General features: G+C 36.2%; 1 protein-coding gene across 2 annotated transcripts in view; it reads right to left on the bottom strand.

Moving 5' to 3' along the window:
- The window catches only part of WDR41 (WD repeat domain 41), a 58537-nt gene extending 38718 nt beyond the window's left edge, over positions 1–19819 (bottom strand). Inside the window, exons 1-11 of one of the 2 annotated variants that reach the window (XM_014053670.2) lie at positions 19648–19819; positions 17318–17430; positions 15497–15545; positions 13090–13221; positions 12506–12568; positions 10608–10719; positions 8219–8281; positions 5649–5756; positions 4638–4819; positions 3187–3308; positions 2522–2610 (exon numbers count right to left, since the gene is read on the bottom strand). In XM_014053670.2, the coding sequence (XP_013909145.2) occupies positions 2522–2610; positions 3187–3308; positions 4638–4819; positions 5649–5756; positions 8219–8281; positions 10608–10719; positions 12506–12568; positions 13090–13221; positions 15497–15545; positions 17318–17430; positions 19648–19698 (1084 nt within the window). In that variant the 5' untranslated portion in view covers positions 19699–19819. The remainder of the gene's footprint in view (positions 1–2521; positions 2611–3186; positions 3309–4637; positions 4820–5648; positions 5757–8218; positions 8282–10607; positions 10720–12505; positions 12569–13089; positions 13222–15496; positions 15546–17317; positions 17431–19647) is intronic. The other variant, XM_087715615.1, reaches the window with a different exon arrangement.
- Between the last annotated feature and the right edge of the window lie 412 nt (positions 19820–20231).

Below are 20231 nucleotides of genomic sequence, written 5' to 3'. Positions count from 1 at the left end.
TTTGCATCGCTGGGACGCCCAAAAGAGAAATTTGGCATTCCTTATAACAGCCAGGGTCAGGCGTTGGCTGAGCGCGCCAACCAGACATTAAAACATGCCCTGGGCAGATATATTGGCAATAGGGGAAAATGCCCCCTGGCCTCCCAGCAGTGCAACACACCGGCAGCCCACCATCCTCGGCAGCGACTCGTCATTTTGCAGCTCCATCTACTGCAGACACCTCCCGTCCACCTGTCTACTATCGCTGCTTGCCTGACTTGGACCTGCTGACCTGCTGACCTGCGAAAGGAACTACGCTGCAATACAAAGTTCTTTGGATCCCAGGACGGCACGTAAGACCATATTTGCCGAAACCACCTATACAACCACCTACACAAACACAAAAGCAGCCTGACCATGACCAACCAACAGGAACCACAGCTTGAGGCTGTCTCTGTCTCTGACCTGGAACACAGAGCAGAGCACCCTCCACCCTCCACTCCCCTGACCGGCTGCCCTGTCTTTCGCCGCAGATCCCCCTACTATGTGTTTGGTTGAATGCTACCTGTTGTCATTATTTGAACCAGTCCGGACAAATTGAAACCAGTGTGGAAAAATTACATGATACCGTTCAAACAGTTGGACAAACATACAAAGCCTTGGACTCCTGGTGGGATTGGATGACCTCTTGGTTACCAAATTTTAACTGGTTGGGAAATGTTTCCAAGACCGTTATAACCCTTGTTGCTTTGCTGATACTGTTGTGTTGCTGTATTCAATGTGTACCCTCTTTATTCACTATGTGTAAGAATATACTCTAGCTTGGTTCCACAGAAGAATATTCACATTGTCAACCACATGGAGTTACATGAACAGTCAACCCCTTCATGGGGAAAGATCCCTTCCGCATGCCCAGCGATGAAGAGGGAGACGCTGCCTTTTAACAAAAACAGTGTTGGAATTCATTCCGTGTGTGTGTGTGTGCAGGGCAGTTTCTGCTGTCTGAAACACACATACACAGGGATGCAAAAACATCGCACCAGAAGCATCCTTCCGGCCTAAACGGCCAGGACTCATTATGTAAACTCATGTAACATGAACTATGTGAGCCAGCAACTCCCACACATGCCCTTTCTCCCCCCTATGCTGTGCTGTAACTGTTTATTCCCCCTTTGCCATGATGTGATTTTTTATTGGTTTATGTGTAGAATGCTGTGATTAGCCCTGGTAGATGAAGAGGAAGAGTCTTTTTGACAAAAAGATAATAAAAAAAAAGGAGGAGATGTTGCTATCCTATTACTCTGAGAATGCTTTTCCTCTCATGCCTTCGCTGTATCTTGCTGTTAGCAGGCCTTTTGCTAGGCCGCACCTGGCAGCAAACTTTCTACAGGTAGCTAGGTAGGACTTGCAGAGTCTGCACATCTAGCGGATGCACATCTAGCCCCACAGGACGGATGTAGCCGACCACAAATTGTTCTTGACACCTGTCTGCTTGTTTTGTACTTGCTTGAAAACGCTAAATAGGGTACACGTGAAACTTAGGAAGCACGCAGTTATCAATTCTGTTATTGGTCCAGATGCATAATTTGTAACCAATGACATTTGCAATGTTTGAAAACCTCATTTGCGTATGAAAGTTTATATATTCAGCTTTGCTACATAATAAAGTTGTCATTTCACCCAGAGAGATCTCGTGTCCTCAAGTTCTTTCTAGGATTAGCTTCGTGGGTGACCCCCCTTGATTGTTGTGCCCAGGTGCCGCCCTGGAGCCGTTTTCTCCAGGGACGGACTGAGGCACTAACATTGGAGCATTTATAACTTCTGGAGGCAAGTCATTCCACTGATTAAATGTTCTAATTGTCTATTTGGTTCTAGGTTAGTTCTCTCCTTGATTAGTTTCCATCCATTTATTCTTGTACTACCTTCAGGCGCTTTAGGATAGGTTGGCCCCCTCTTCTTTGTGCCAGCCCCTTAGATATTGGAAGAGTGCTATCATGATTATAAACAGAACCACTTATTCTCCATATAGCAATACACAAATGTACCTTTTCTTCAAAATTGGTATATGACTTTTTGGCTGAAACAACCATATCTCTAATTCATTTAGCTAGTCATTAAATTTAATGGGATAAAATGTATTCTTGCCATTCTGAGACAATCTATGAGAAAAGCCGCACCATCACATCCTATTGTAACCTATTTTTATTCAAGGCTATAATATGGCAAAGTTTCTTATTCAGAAGGAATAATTCTACTTTACCCATAAATGGCTCTAGAATTAAATGTAATTTTTAAGTTGAGAAACATTGTTCCATTTAGAGAACATGTGTACTTTTCTACTAAAGGCAATATATACATTTTACTTTTTTCCTAAAATAAAACAAAATATTGGATCTGCTTTGCTTTCAAAATTTTCACAAATACTACTAATAATAAAAGGACAGAAGTACATCTTTACTATTATAAATGGGATTCTAAAGTAGATAAGCTATGGCTGATCACTCATTTTTATGCAATTAATCTTATTTTTTTGTATACAGACCTGATGGAACAGGTTCAGCTGTAAGATGTTGCTTTTCATGTAATTCCCACATACGAACACTACCATCTTCTGAACAAGATATTAATTTTCTATAAGAATAAATCAAATAGTTGTGAAGAAGAGTATTTGCACAACTCTACAAAATCAGTTGACACTAATTTTTAAAAAGTAGCATTTATCTCTAGAATTGCTTTTATCAATTTACTTACACAATTTTCTGTTTTATCAAGTATAGGCAGCTTACAGCCAATCAAGTTTAGAAAAAACACATACAATTAAGGCTAAAACAAGTGGTTTCATCACAAATGTGATCATCCAATTTAAACCAGAATGGAGAAGGGAAAAACATGTATGTGGAAGATTTCTATGATAGGTTTTGCTTGTCCTCTCTGGAGCTATACTGTGGAGCTATGCTATCTCAAAGAATAAAATCTAGGGATTCTACCAGATCCGAGATTTTTGTTTCTTTGTTAATACTTTTTTTAAAAAAAAAATAGCTTACATTTAAAAAGAGGTTGTTTGGGCTAAAGATTAGGTTGCCTGCACACAGACTATGATAGGATTCAATGTAAAGAAAGTTTAAGAGAGAAAATGCATAAATATTAAGCATGTTCCTGATCATCTTGCTGAAAGTAAAAAATGTATGAAATGTATGTAAATTGCACCTGTTGGGAACATTGGTAATATGCAGGATATTGGAATCATGAGCAGTCTTCTGGAAGGCAATCACACGCTTCATCTGAAGGTTATATACATAGATGCCTTTGCCAACAGCAGCAAAAATAAACTGGAAAAAATAAGTCAGTAAAACATCAACAAAAAATACATACTTTATGTAAGAGGTTTCCAATTATTTCTAATTAAGTCAAATATGTAAGAAGGAAAGAGCTATGCACATCCTGATTTATGACTACTATATTTATTAACATATATTGGACTTTAGTTTATATTAATAGTATAATCCATCTACCATAAGGCTCACAATCATAGAGCGCACTTCTAGAGCGGCCTCTGCTGGAAGAATCAGAAGCCGAGTTCGGAAGCCAGAGAAGAAGTTATGCTCGGAGCGCAGCGGCGGTGGTGCCCTGGCCATGCAGGGAGAGCTGGGCCAGGGCATGATGAGGCTGGGAGGCATGCGAACTGGGGACAGAACAGGCGCTCGCGCAACCACCCTCTCCAGCTGGCCAGAGCTCCATGCACTGACCTAGGGAGTATCCCGAATGTGCCAAGCCGCGGGAGCTGGGGGAGCAGGGAGAGCACCACGTGGCTTGGCGCCTTAGGAATACTCCTTAGGTCAGTGAATGGCGCTCTGCCCGGCTGGAGAGGGGGTTTGCCGGGCAGCTGCTCATGAGCATGGTCACCTCATGGCTGCTTCACCCCTGAGGCTCTTCAGGAATCCGCTCACAAGGGAGCAGCCGCCAGCCCCAAAACAATAAGCCCTCCCCTGATAATAAGGCCCAAGCCATATTTTGTGGGTGAAAAGAAAATAAGACCCTGTCTTATTTTCGGGGAAACACGGAACATGTACATTTTCCCTTCCTTCGTGGAATTTAAAACAACATGCATAGTATTCCCAGCTGCATCACATATCCTGACTCATATAGCAAGATCAACTTGACATACACATACTGCCAAATACTCCCAGTAATTTATGGTTACTCAATAAAGTAAACCAAAATGTTAAGATTACTATAAAATGTAAGGAAAATAGGAAAACAAGAGGAATAATACAGAATTTATTTTTTTTCTGAATGAGAATTCATTTCAATAATGAGGATTTCATTCACAAATTATATTTTCCATATTCATATTTAACTCATTACTACTAATATTGTACCAAGTACATTAAAGTATATTCTACTTCAGTTTTGAAATGAAGTCACCCATTTGCATTTAATGGTCTTATATATGAATGATTTTCATCTACAATGCTAAAGGTAATTTTCAAACCTAAGACTATCCATAGACGCCTTGCTTAGGACTGATTAACAGTATTTCTAGTTGGGTTGAACGTAACATACAACTGAAAAATAATCCAATTATAATAAGGTAATAAGGTATCATTTATTAACAATGAAAATAGTAATTTACATAATTTTTATACTATTATTTTTACCTCATCATCAGAAGTTAAATCCTGAATTGACATTTCATTTTGACTTTGTGATAATTTTATTTCTTGTTGAGGGTTCACATGAAGAGATGCATCCCAATTGCATTCATACCCTCGCATTGTCCAGTCCAATGAATTCCACACAATCATTTCACCAGCATGGGAGCCAGTTGCAAAAATCAAATCTAGATATCAAAATAGTAAATACTGATATTGATAATTAGCAATCTCTTCTTTATTCAAATATTTGGATTTTAAAAATGACAATATATATTATGTTTTATAAAGAGAAATGTTTGTAAAGAGTATAATCCAATGGTTCCCAACCTTTTTTTTGGCTATGCTCCACCTAAGCATCTCTAAAATCCTGACAAGACTGACAACCCCACCCCCACCCCCGGTGACATATAATTCTTACTTTACTCAAAAAGTGTACTCTACTCATATGGAGGAAGCCTAAAAGGCCCTTAATTTGCTTTAAACAAGATTCAAATTGCCCCCATTAAAAATGAAATTGCCTTCCTTGTGGGGTATATGCCCCACGTTGGGAACCACTGGTATAATCCTTTTCAAACAGGAGGATTTAGTAAAACATAGAGAACATTTCTGCAGGCTACTGACTGGCAACTTATGAACTTTAAACTAACCATGGCTTGCTGAAACCAACCATTAAAATTTTTTCCAGCAGCTTAATTCTACTTTGCTCTCTAAAATAGAAACCGTAACTTTCTACTATAGACTAAAAGACTCATCTTTATAAGATATAAAGATTCTGTATCTTTACCAAGGCAGCCTACAAGAATGTGCCATGTTTATTCCTCCCAGCCCCCTCCCCATATTTCTGGTATAGACAATTGGAATATTTAAAAATAAAAACTTCTAACTTTATTAAATAAAAGTTCATAGAGGTATATAAACTCTAGTTGGCAAAGGTAGAAGATAGTTATGAAAATATGTAATGTGTAATGAGCGTTGTACCAATCATTACAAATAATAAAACTGAAACAGGCTTACCACTGACACTGATCAATGATACAATATTATCCTGGTGATCAATAAGACGTTTTATTTCAGACACATCCCATTCGGTTCCATCTCTGGAAGTTTTCAGTTTTAGAATTACTTGGAAGACAAGATTCATGTTAAAAAAACTTTAATAAAGTATAGATATAGGAAACTATATTATTTGAAATATTGTTCTTTACTTCTATCAGTAACATGTTTGTAGTAGTTTTCACGTATAATGCTTTTATCCATGATATACCGTTCCATTACCATGCCTTCTTTTCTGTATTTACTCGAGATGATTGCCTTCTTTTCTGTATTTACTCGAGATGATTGTTAGGAAGTATTTGGGGAAGATGAAAGGGGTGAAAAATCACTTTTAACGTTTGGAATTGTTTTCTGTTATATATGATAGAGATGCTAGAAAATTATCTATCAGTACACCATGTTGTAGATCTGATTCAAAGGTGCTTGGGGATAATAAAAATACAGATTTATTTATTGATTTAAATAAAAGTCTCTGGTGATTGGAAAGGCCCAACAGAGACTTCATTTCCTTAGAGTTCTGTGAAAAAATCAGGTGGAACAACGGCCAATGACCTCTTTCTATTGGTCCACCATAGAAAGTGTCCTTGCATATTGCATTACAGTATGCTATGCTGATTTAACAGCTGTGGACAGGAAGGCACTACAGAGAGTGATCAATTCGGCATAAGAAACTATTGGTTGCCCTCTGACACCACTGGATGACATCACCAGATCTCGAAGATACTCAGAGATGATGTCACCTGGTCAGTGTCTCTTTGCACTTCTACCATTGGGCAGAAGAGATCAAAGTCTAGCCAGCCGAACCAATAGGTTTAAAGATAGTTTCAATCCATGGGCTGTCAGACTTTTAAATACAACCACAATAACTCCATGCACATGCTAGTTTTTTTTCTTTCTTTTTTTGTTTTCTGCTATAATTTTGCACCAATGAGGTTAAAACCAGTTTCGTTGTATTTAAGTACAATGACAATAAAGATTATACTTATACTTAGATTTGATTACTATAGCTGCCCATCTCAGCAAACAACTCTGGGAAGCTCACAATTCAAAAACACATTATTACAATTAAAATCTTAAAAATATTTAAAAACAGTAAAAACTATTAAAACAATAAACAACATTAAAACTTCCAATTCAATAGCTTTTTAATAACAATATTTATCTTTATAATTACCATAATGTGCCATACTTCTTGTGGAGAATAGCACTCACTATTTATTAAAAACCCAAAAATCATCTATGCGCCTTTCCTTGATTTCAGTGAAAGAATTAGGTAATATAATTCATAACTATAGTAGTCCTCAATTTATGACAATTAAGCTCAACATTTCTGTTGCTGAGACATTTGTTAAGTGAGTTTTGCCCCATTTTCTGACCTTTCTTGCCACACTTGTTAAGTGAATCACTGCAGTTGTTAAATTAGTAACATGTTTGTTAAATGAATCAGGCTTCCCCATTGACTTTGCTTATCAGAAGGTTGCCAAGGGTGATTACATGAACCCTGAGACACTGCAACAGTCATAAATATAAACCAATTGTGAAGAATTTTGATTATGTGACCATGGGAATGCTGCAACGATCATAAATGTGAAAAACGATCTTAAGTCACTTTTTTCAATGCCATTGTAACTTCAAACGGTCTCTAAATGAACTGTTGTAATTCAAGGATTATATGTACAAGAAAAGATTATCATCATTCTAATATTGATAAACACATAAAAAGCTGAATTTCCCTAGTGCATTTCGCTACTGTAGAGATTAAAGTAGATAACTTCATGGAGCTATATAAGCTAATTGCCAATCTAAACACTGTCGAGAACATCAAGATGTTTGGAAGTGGCTTTCAAGACTGAAATCAGTCCCACTAGTTAGATCAGGCCAAGAAATCAACTCCACAGGATGACTAAAATTACTTTTATTAAGACTGGCTATAGTAGCAAAATCTTCAAGTCTGAATATATTGTACTTTCTATTCCTCTTATAAGGAGGAGTCTACTCAAGCTACTTCTGAATGTTATCTGGGCACTCTGGACTAGAGGTGGGTTTCAAATCCCAGGGCTACCCGTTTGCTTGTGCGCGCGTTCACATGCGCAATACGTCTGCGCATGTGCAGAAGCATCCGGGCAGGTGGGCAGAGCCTCCGGCCGCTGCTACTACCGGCTCAGCCGATCTGGGCCAAATCAGGAGCAACCCACCTCTGCAATGTTTTACGGCTTGCTGGAGTTTGCCTATCTCCATCAAGGTCATCTTCCTTACTCTCTATAACTATTTATAGCAGGAGTTTACAACCACATGTAAATCTGAATGACAGAAGAGAAAACATATTCCATTTGCAGTGAACTATCAATTTGCCTATATTTAACTATGTTTAATTAAGCTACATTTATATTATATACAAGTTAAAGTCCATTTCTTATCCTGGCTCCATCGTTTGAAACGTGAAATATGGATTCCAGCTCTAGCTATTCAAAGATCAGATGTGGTGCTCAGCCCCCAAGAGCACTCTTTCTGTAATTTATAGTGATACTTACTCAATTCTTTGCCAACAGCTGCTGCCACACAATTTTTCGGCAATTCAATCATAGCACTGATATCTTTATTAAGAAAAGGGGGAAAGTAGAACAAATAGGAAATTAATATCTAGCTTATATGTTATTCCAAAAAAAAAATGTGCTACTCTCTGACTACTTTCAGAGAACTACTTAAATCAGCTGATATATGATTTCCAGGTGTTTTGCTCTTCTTAGGAACACTTCCCATGAAAGCCATGAAAAAAAAGTTATACAAAACAATGTTTATCTATATAGGAGTTAAATACAAAGACACCCCATGAAAGATGTTCCAATTTCTCTATCAACAGATTTTGACACAATGGCTAGTGTTGGGAGGGCTTACTGGATATAGCTAAAGGTGTGCATGAAGCAGAAAATGCATTCAAACCTGAAACAAATATTATGTTCTGCAGTTCTGCCAAATTGTGCTGGATGGAGTGTGGTTCAGCAAAAACCAAACCCTCTCCCCCCACCAAAACGGTGGGTTTGGACTTCAGTTGAAAGAAAATCCAGGGTAATCACACAAGCATAATAGGGCAAGACTGGTATGGTTTCTCCATTTCTTCTTATCTTTCCCTGAAAGATAGAAGCTCTGTGGACTGGCCATCTACTAATTAGCCAAATGCCTCTCATTCTCTATCTTTTCTTATGTTGCACTTGAAACCAAGGACACCATACTAAAGGGAGGTAAGGAAAGGCAAGCTTTTGGAAAACTGTGGAAATGCGCATTTCTGGACTTGAAGTCAAGGTGTTGAATATCCCATTGGGTCCATCCATCTCCCAATATTCCCAGCATTTTATTTTTCCTGCTTCACCTTTGCTACTGCATACTATCAATGATCTTGAATTTTTCTTCTTCTGCCATATAAAAACACGTAATTCTTGGAACATTTGTATTCTACTCCGTCGAGGCCAAAACATACATGTCTCAAATCAGACATATATGTCAGGCTTCTCTAGGAATCTTTTGCATGTTTCTATCTGCCCATGGTCAAAATGCCCAATTTTCAAATCAAACTGTATTTGAAGTTTCAATATATTGTGAAATTAAAAAGAGTTTTCAACATGTGTTCTGTCAATTCACATTTATAGATATGTTCAGCCAATCTACTACCTGTTTCGTCTACATAGTAGCAATTTTAGACCGAGCCACATCCAAGAATGAAAAATAATTCCTAGAGACTTGGCACACGAACAAGTCAGTCATTAGCAAATGAATTGAGATAATTCTCAATTCAAGAAAAGTCAAGGAAAGAGGCCAACAGCTCTATCTGATACATCAGATCCCATCACAGATCTAATAAACAACCAGATAAGTTGGAACCAATGTCAGATAAACAAGAATAAAGAAACAAACAATAAGCCATTTAAAGAATCAAAGATGAAAGGAACGTCTCAGTCAAGGATGATAAGCAAAATATATTGGCTTATGAAAAGAAACAACAAAAATGATGGAATATGCAAGTAAGATTTTGTTGCTGTTATATTTGAAAGTCCTATATATGTCCAATAAGAAAATAAATTCTAACAGGTATTCCTTTTTTACTCATATTTTAGAAAAAGAAATTAATATATTTGAAATCAATAAATTTGATACGGTATGTGTATTTCTATTTCAATATACACTAGTAAACCAAATGCTTGTCAAAACATAGGGATAAAATATGTCAATTACTTGTTAAATTATATCTCCCAATTCTGAAATTTGAGAGGATGGGCATTCTTGAAACAAGAAATATAAACAAACATAAATTTCTTTATTTATGCAAAACTTTGGATATATAATTTGTCAATTCCCATTTTCAAATTAACTTTACTGAAGGAGTGGTAAGACATATATTTAATTCATTCTTTTAAAATAAATGACAAAATTCAAACTATAAGCTTCAAAACTTGAATAACCTAAAATTGTAATTATTTTTCCCCTTTTTCCTGTCTCTCTGTAGTATTCAATATGTATTCAATATAAATTTCCTTTACTTGGTTGTTCAGTTTTGTACTTATATTTTTATTCAGTGTTTTTTATTTCTCTCCTTCCTTTATTAATATCTTATTTTAAATAAAATATTAAAATTTAACATTTACTTTAGTAATAGGTAGGATTTTTTGATTAGCATAGAGCGTATTATTTAATATTAGTTTTTCTTCTAAAATGCAGTTTTTATACAGTTGTATACTTAATGTAATTTATATAAAATATTACATATCAACATGTAATGTCCTGTATGAAATGTTAATAGTAACCATTTTAACTATTATTAAGCTTTAATATATGTTATCTTTAGAATCAAAGAGAATTTGCTAAATTAATGCTATAACATTTTATAGATTCATTCTACTGCTTAATAAGTTATTTAAATTTGTTTACCTGCATCAGTTAGATGACTTGTCTTACATAAGAGATCTAATTTTTGGTTCCAAACACACAAATCACTTCCTCCAGAAAGCCATACATCCATTCTTTGAAGAACAGTCAAACACTACAAATTACAAAATCAGATATATAATGTGTAACATTTTTTAAGTATGTTTTCAAATAAAATTATCAGTTTTAGATACTAAAACTTTTAATTTCCTCCCAGTAACATTTATAATCATTTATAGAGCTTTATGCAGTTTATGAAGCAGAAAGGAAAAAATAAACTCTAATATTTCAAGATCATGTTGAATTATAAATGCAGTTGAATATGTGTATTCTCAAAGGCAAAAAGGTAAAGGTTTCCCACCTGGGTATTCCTGACTCTAGGGGGAGATGCTCACATCCATTTCTTAGCTGAAGAAGCCAGCATTGTCCAAGGAAGCATGACTATATGCCAAGGCACACAGAATGCCATTTTCTTCCCATCAAAGTGATACCTTTTTATCTAATTGCATTTGCATGCTTTCGAACTGATACATCACACAGGATCTCAGGCTTTCCAACTGACAAGCTCAGCATCTTTACCCTCTGAGCCATTGTGCCCCCTATATTGAATAACACTTATTTTCAAATTAAGTAGGATTGCAATCTATATTTTTCAAATCCTTGAAATAGTATTTTTTGTCAAGACAATATCACATTAAGAATATTTTCATATCCCACATCTAATTTTGTTTAAAAGGAAACAACTCAAAATGAGATTTTAAATACCACAAAAATAATTAGTCCTTGAGATGTTCCAGGTTTTTCAAATACGTCAACATTAAATATACAAAACTGAAACTAACATTTTACATTACAGAGAAGTTACCATATAGTAGCTCAGTACTGCCACCTGAAAAGTATCAATATTAAAGACCAATATTGACCTTGCTTTCCACATTGTATGTCAGATAAAAACTTAGAACTACAGTCTTGACTTATGACCAGTTGTTTAACGACCAAAGATAGGTCAACTTGTAAAGGCTGCTTTGTGGCCTGTAAAGCATTTCTGGATATCATAAAACATTGCACACCCTTGGTCACATGACTACATTTCAGGCATTGGGAAACTGACTCACATGTACAACTGATTGCCAAGTGCCTGACGATCACATGGTTGTCATTTCCTATCTTCTCTGTCAGCTATCCCAGAAAGTCAATAGAGAAGACAGCAGGAAGGTTGCAAGCAAAGGAGAAAAAGGGGAGCTGAAATCCTCTGGTGGCTGCAGGAAAGCTTAAGAATGAAAGACGGGGAGCTTTTTTGATCCATCCAAAAGACCTAGGATATCACTTAACGACTGCAACTAGTACTGCTGGGATTGCAGTTGTTGAGCAAAGCAGTCATGCGAGCATCTTGTTTAATGATTGCTTCATTCAGCAATCAAGATTCCGGTTTCCAGTGTGGTGGTTAAATGGGAATTTTGTGCAATTGTCTAATAAATGATAGAAACATATATTTTGGCATTTAAAGGAATCTCCCACCATAATCTCAAAGATGTCATTTGAGAAGTAATCAAGAATACATTGGTTGAGATCCATAGGCTTCCAAGATTATACAAAGCTATTTATAGTAGTGATAAGTATTTTTGCAAATGGACAAAGTGATTGAATCCATCCTATTGTAATGTGCTCTAAAAAGATTGAAAATATATGGTTCACTGAACTCTCAAGGCATCTAAAAAAGAACCAAAAGTATCTAAGATTAGACACAGGCAAACCCTAAACCTGCAAATTTGTTAGTCGCAATTGGGTTCTACAGTGTGTAACAAATATGCAGTTGATAGAACTTCATCCTTAGGAACTGACAGCATAGGTTTAAAATCTAAATAAATAAAATAGACAAAATCACATCCAGTTTTACTTACCTTTACGGTGGAATGAAAACAGGATACTCTGTGAATTTGTTTGCCATTATCACAATCCCAAACCTGGTTTCAATCATTAAGGACTAAGAATAGCAGCTGAATTATCTTATATGACTATAATAAAAAAATGGAGGTAAAAAACAGAGGCATCCATTAGAAATGAGTCTGTTTCCCACAGTTATTTCTTATGCAAAAGTGTTTCCATGAGCCTCTTACTGCCACACAAATGATGGAAGAAGTCATTTGTAGAACTTATTTCCTTACTGTAAGAGGGGGAAAAAGCACCAGGTATGCAAATATGTAAAATCTTTTCCTGCGAGTTCATTGATTAACCTGAAGATTATTATCTCCAACTGCCTTTTTTGTCCATGCAATGAGGAATTGTGCAGTTTCACAACTGCATCTTATCACTATCCTTTTTAGCCACACATCAACGTCATAGAAATGATGAAAGTCTATGCTTTTATAGCGGTTTGCTCATTAAAACCCTAAACTTGGATGCGATAACACTGTGAGCCATAGGCACTATTTATTATGCAACACAAACCAATTCTGCATTTCTCTAGTCAAAAAGTAAAGGATACAACTACAGTTCTGTCAGCACCTGCTGTCAAAATCATATGGCATTTTTCTTCACAGGTATCTGTCAAAGGAAAAGCTGCAAGAGCTGTGATTTTCTGTGTATGTGCATGTAGCTCAAATAACTTTTCTCCAGTCTGAAAAACAAAAACAAACTTGGTATCATAATAACAGTGCTAAATGAACACAGAAATATGTGTTATGAAAAAACAATACAAGTAATCAGAATCCTCAAAATATTATTTATTTAAAAATGAGAACTGATACTATACAATGCAAATATCTGGTCCATCTAACTTAAGCTTCCCTCACCTGCTGCTGCTATTTGCTAGAAAACCCAGCCAATTCCAATAAATCTGTTTACTGTGCTAGCTAACAATTACATTAAGTGATGGAAAACACATCTGGATAATGGTAGACTGAGGAAGGTTAATCAACACTGTGTGGTATAAGCTCTCAAAATTCCAGGCAGGATCTTTTCCAGCAATACCATAGATACCATATGGGGTCATAAAAGTGAGATGGGTGGCTATACTAAGTGAGTGAGTGAGTGAGTGAGTGAGTGAGTGAGTGGATGAAAATCTACCCCAGAATGATGATTTTCAATTGCTTTGTAACTATTCTTACAGCAAAATCTGAAAAATATTTGTATATTTCACCATGCATGTTTCAATTCCCAGTATGAAGTGCCTTTTGCTTTTTCGAAAATACAATACAATCCCTCCCTATAGGTTGTAAGCCGCCCTGAGTCCCCTCAGGGAAAAGGGCGGCCTATAAATAAAAGCAATCTAAATCTAAATCTAATTTTAGAGTCTTTTCTAAAAATGTACCAGAATTCTTATATTAGAAAGTATAATTCTGTTAGTAATACAATATAGGTAATTTAAAAAAAGATTATTGATTTTGATTTGTGTTTATATTAACTAAAATGTTTTATTGTATTAATACTAGGTATGGAAAATAAGGAAAAGATATGCAGAATACCAAAGCTTACTAACATTTTTACTCTGACTTCTTACATTTAGTTGGCACTTTGAACAGAATACGTTTGTTTTTACTACTTTAGACTTAAATGCTTTTTTAAAAGAAAAAGGTAAAAACTGACATCAGCGGCACAAGGAACAGCTGAAGGATCTGCTTCAACCAACTCTGCCATCTACAAATACAGTAGATTTGGTACAGCAACCCTTCCAAGGTGCTGAACAATATGATGGTGCTTTAAATGTAAGATTGTGACCCATTAGGACCTTTGTACATATGTCTCTCTCAGCCACAAGTTTGCCATTACAGTTAGTATGCACTGTCTTGTGCTTGATGAGGTTTTTTTCCCCCCTATTGCAGAGTGGAGAGATGGCTTAAGCAACATTTTTAGACAATTTCTGCTGTGACTGTTGTTTTTATCCCAACTTTGTCGCAGATCAGAGGTGGGAGAGGAAGAAATAACAAAGAATAAGCAGACATACAATGAGGAACATGCATCTGCTAGCAGCAGCTGTTTGCCTGATGCATACAGAGCACGGAGTCATGTACAAGCTAGACAAACAGCTAGCACATTTCTTTCTATGTGTATTTTCTATTGTGTACCTACTTACTCTCTTGCAATACCTTCCTCTCTAATGAATGTAAATACAAACAGTAATTCCCTTCTTGCTAATTATCCTAGCACCTGGATGAACATTCAAAATGAGAGAATGGGAGAAAAAGGAAAGCTGAAGCGAAGTAATAAACACAGTTGTGGTTTGATTATAAATGAGCAATTAGTGAGCTCCTGTGTGCACCTGTGTCAGGCGTTTCAGGACCTCCCCCAATCTCCTCCGGTAGCCTCCCCACCCTACCCACACACAAACCCCAGCAGTCTGTACCTGGGACTCGCTCTGGTTCCTGATAAACAACCAAAGATCTTGGGGTTACAATAACAAATCGAGTTGCATGGATTGTCATTGCTAAGAAATGCAATCACATGATGTCATTTTAGGATCACATAGTTGAGCTATCTCAACCCTAGTCCCTATTGTTGTCATAATTCAAGAACTACCTATATTGCAGGTAGTCCTTGGTTATATAAAATTTAAAAAATAGTCCATCGATTGTTGACAGTATTACAAAACATATATAAATCATTTCTGCATAAATATTCTAATATTGCAGATATGCAAATATATTGATAATCTAAATGCCTATTTAATCTTCACCTTTTCAATTGTAAATTACAGTCACAAACCCATGGTTCTTTATTATGACCTACATAATGCATTTTTAAATTTATATTTCTACTTCTGCAATAATGCTTGTTATAAATCTGAATAATATAAATAGCTGATTTTATGTTCCAGCAAGTCATGAATTTAAACATCACCCAATCTACATCTATGGATTTTTTTTATAAACCTTTTTTTAATTTCATAAACAAACCTGGATATTCCAGAGACATACAATTCCATCATCACCAGCAGATGCAAACCTAGTAATGAAAAAAAAAGATATTGAAGACATCTATAATTACATTACAAAAAAGCAATAAAAATGCTTTTTTATTAACCTTAGAAAGCATACTTAAATCTTCAAAATGAGATCATGTTTTATTATCGAATAAATAAAAGGTGTATTATATTTTTATATGATCAGGCTTCTATTTCTAGCACCTCTGCATTCATTTGTTATAACAAAGTCAAAATAATCACCTAAAACACTTTTGATATTCATTATTTTAAAAAGTAATGGATGAATCCAGATAAGAAACACTAGTCCTCTACGAGCTAAATTTAATTCTAAAATTATATACTGAATTACTACTATCATATTATGTAGCACAGATATGCCTTTTAAAGTCTTCTAGAAAGAATTAATGTCTCAATAAGAACAATGCTTTAGATTATTTTTTTTAAACTATGAAACTCAGGCTTTCATGTGACATTCTCCTGCCAGATCAATCTCATATCGCAAATGGATTTCTTTTCACCAAGTTGGTGTTTCATGGGTCATCTGATTCTTTTCCAGTCATGATCACCATCCTCTATAATCTTGTCTATTTCCTGGAGGAGCACCAAATGGTCAAACAAGCAATTTTTAAAGTGTGTTACGAATTCAGTCCAGTTTAATGTGTCAAATGCTAGAGTATTACTTGCAATTTTATTTCATTCCATTTTTTTAAAGATGCTTGCTAAGGCTTAGCCTTCTTTAGTGATCTTGCAATCAATATGACCTTCTCTTCATGTTCAAAAACTTAAAAGAAAAGAAGTGAAAAGCAGCTGCCTGTTAGGTTGATACAGGATTTATTTAGTATCTTCAAAAACCAATCTGAGAAAATTTTCCACTCACTGGTTTTAGCTGAGCCACAGAGAAAACAGGAAAATCCCTCTGCAAAATTCTCAATAAGATGAAATTATCTAGAGAGCTGAAGCATGAAACCTGGCTTACAACAGTTGACAAAAATGCAATCAAAGAACCAAGAAAACTAAATGAAATTATTTCAGAAACCAAGTAACAATGCTAATGTTGTTGGAAGGAATCAAATAAAATAATCATATTTTAGTTAAAAATCCTCTAATGACTGAATAAGGAACAATGAAAATAAAATTGTATTATAATTAAAGGAAGACGTAATATTTGTGTATAAATTATTCTTCTTTAAATATTATCCAAAAAGTGATTTTAGTTTAATATATCAAATTTGCTTTAAAACTCTGTACTACATTTCACTGTGTAAACTTAACTATTAAACTAATGAAATTTGAATATAGCATTCGTATAAATTAACAGAACCAGCTCGTCAAAAATATAGAATAAAGTGTCATGTCTGAGAGATATAATTGATAACATGTGAATAATTTGTATAGTTTATTCTATCTGTTCTGTGATTCACCAAAATCACAGTAAGGTATCCTTTGTTTTGTATAAAATGCTTTATTTTCCATGCTTGCTGATAAGAAAACAACTTATACAATGTATATAGCTGTTGTGAATTAACACATTCTGAGACATCTGTTTCCAGTGAAGTGGGGAAAGCTAATAGCAATTAAAATCACACAACTTGTTCTGTCAAAATCTTTGACATATGTCTTTTAATTGGGTTTAGTTAAAGGCTTGTAGGGATTTCTTGTATCAATTTATATATAAGAACTAAGCTGTCCATCATATAATTTGCAATTTGGAAAAGCAAAACATTAAGATTCATTTTAAAAAATTGAAGTCATCTTTACAGTGCAAATGAGGAATATGAAAGCAATGTCTCACCTGTAGTCATCAATTGCTACTAGAAAACGCACTATATCATGGTGACCTTTCAGCACAAGAAGCTCAGTATATGGATTCTGAGCTTGTTCTTCACCAATAGTCTGTATAGATTTCTAGAAAAATAAAACAGCATCACACAATTTATACCTTTAATATTTTTCAATCAATAGATTATACGCATTTTCTATTCCTCTTGGTCCCATCCTAACTACTGATTTAATATACAAAATTTATGCATTCAGCCCCACTTAAAAGCTAGACTATAAGCAGATATATTTACCATGCTGAATAATATATTGTATATATGGGAACAATTCTTCTTAAATTTTACTTAAAATTCTGTTGTATAAGTATTCTATTGGTTTAAGCATAGCTGCATATTTTCCAAGTTTAAGTTCCTAGTCAGATATTGTTGGAATTGCATTTTTCCTTCAAATATTGAGTCTAGTTTATTTTTGCTGTTCTAATCATATATCTCTTTAAATTATCTTTCTTGATTTTTTTTTAGATCTATTACTAAGAAAAATTGTGATTTAATTTCAAATCACAATTTTCTGCATTAAACTATGTATGTCGTTCCAGTACTTTTGAGTTCTTTTACATGTCACCACATAGTAAAATGTACCTTCTGTTTCCTGGCATTTCCAACATTTATTGCAGTCTGATTTGTTTTAGTTATTATTGATGGGAGTTGTATACCATCTATGCAACATAAAACAATCTAGGACATAGGGACTGATATCTGAGACGCTGCTCATCTTCGTTTGTTTATTAGATTATTTCAGTCTGGGCTGTCTCTGTTTTCATGATTTTGGTTTTTCTTTCTTTTCTTTTTTGCTATCTTTGTATGACACCCAATCAACTGGAGGTAGGCATCTAACAAATTTAAATAAATACATTTTGTACCAATTTTTCTTTAAGTTATAACTTGGTGTTTGAATTGTGAAAGTAGCTGAAAGTGATGAACAGACTAGAAAGCACCCTTTCTGAGCCCATTGTAATTTTGAATGGTCATGAAACAACCAGTCGTATGTCAAGGACTACCTTGTATGTCCAAAAATAGCACAACTAATAGTCAGCTGGCAAGGGAAATAGACATAATGAAGTAGGAAGACTGTATATGATTTCTCACCCATTTCTTCCTCACTTGCCCTCTATCTACTCATCTGTTTGACGGCCTACATACATTGCTGTCTGTAACAAAAGGAGGGATTACATTTAACCTGGGCGAGAGAGATTGCTGGTTCAGTCTTAAATGAATCATTTAAAGATTTCTGCTATTTCTGTCAACAGTGGGTTTTGCATGACTCTCCTTATTAAGTGAGAGGGAGGAAATACCTTCCAAAATTTTTAAGGCCATTTTATGTATTTCCAGATCCTGTAGACTGTAGCCAAGCACTGGCAGCACTATATTGTTTAGATCAGGGGTGTCCAAACTTGGGAACTTTTAAGACTTGAGGACTTCAACGCTCAGAATTCCCCAGAGTTGAAGTCCACAAGTCTTAAAGTCCCCAAGTTTGGACACTCCTGGTTTAGATACTTAACAATTTGGGAGCCAGGGTGAAATTGAGAAAACATTTGGCAATTTCCTCCTCTACTGTAATCTAAGTGACATAAAAACTAGTAAACCAAGTCCTGAAGTTTTCTAGGTGGCTGTTAAAACTCATATCGTTTCCACTGAAAAGAGTGCATTTCTTCTATGAAGCTGAATATCATCCATTTCCCATTTTAAAACCATGTTTTTTTTCTCTCAATTCACTTTCCACCATTTCTCTCCAGGTTTCCTCAGTCGTTTGCCTCAGTTTCCTTTATTTATTACTTTCTTTTAAAAGAGGAAGAAAGAATAGCTGCGCAGTTCAGTTTCATATTCATTAAGACAAACACACACAAGGGGGCAGGAACTCGGTCTGAAAAATAAGAGCCGATTCTCCTACTTTGAGCAAAGCAGCTGCAGGGATAATGGCTCTTCTGTAGTTACCAAGGGGGTCGGTCTTTCGCAACGTGGAGGTCTTTTTAAAAACAACAACAACCACCTTCCCTAATTCCCAGCAATGTGGGAACTCTGGGGATGGGAAAGGGCCACCTCTTCGGAGGGCTTGGAGAAAACTACCACCACCCCCCAAAGCTCAAGGCTGTGCAACTGGCCTACGCATAAGGGAAAAAGCCTTCGACTCTGCTCCGACTTCCTCAAGGCAGATGCAGCGCCAGACATAAAACGAAATAAACAAAATGCGCCGCCACCCTTTGCCAGGACAGGAAGACGAAGGAGTCCGCTGCCGCGCCGAACCTCTACTGATCAACGCCCCTCGCGGCCCATGGCGAGCTTTTACCTCGGCCAACCCTTGCGGCTCGCGGCCCCCTCCTATAAGCCACCGCAGCATTGCGAGAGGCGGAGTCCGGCCGCCTGGAATGACGGCCTTCGCGTCTCCGGTTGAAATGCCGGTAGTTGTCAGGCGCAGCTGGCGTCCCTGGGCTCAACGCGGAAGGCTTGTCCCTCGCCTCTCGCCGTACTTGCAAAGGGGGGAGGGGGGAGTCAGTGACGGAGACGCCGGTACTAGAAGGAGGCTCCTGGTTGCGGGAGGAAATTCAGAGATGCCTCCGCGGCTAATCGGTCCATGAGATGAAACCTAAACTCCTGCAGGTTTTCTGGATACTAAACTAGATCCGACTAGATGCTAAACTAGATCCGGCTAATGCTAAACTAGATCCGACTAGAATGCTAAACTAGATGAGATCAGATGCTAACTAGATCCAACTGCTAAACTAGTTCAACTAGATGCTAAACTAGATCTGATTGGTTCCTAAACTAGATTCAACAAATAGACAACCATGACCAGGATGTTATAAGTCTCCTGCCTTGAGCAAGGGGTTGGACTAGAAGACCTCTGAGGTCCCTTCCAGCCCTACAGTTCTA

This window comes from Thamnophis sirtalis, unplaced genomic scaffold (assembly GCF_051295495.1).
Source record: "Thamnophis sirtalis isolate CommonGarterSnake01/CBP01778 unplaced genomic scaffold, rThaSir2_p1.2 scaffold_5, whole genome shotgun sequence".
Taxonomy (NCBI): domain Eukaryota; kingdom Metazoa; phylum Chordata; class Lepidosauria; order Squamata; family Natricidae; genus Thamnophis; species Thamnophis sirtalis.
Note: the sequence above shows the minus strand (reverse complement) of the source record. Positions and strands in the feature narration are given on the sequence as shown.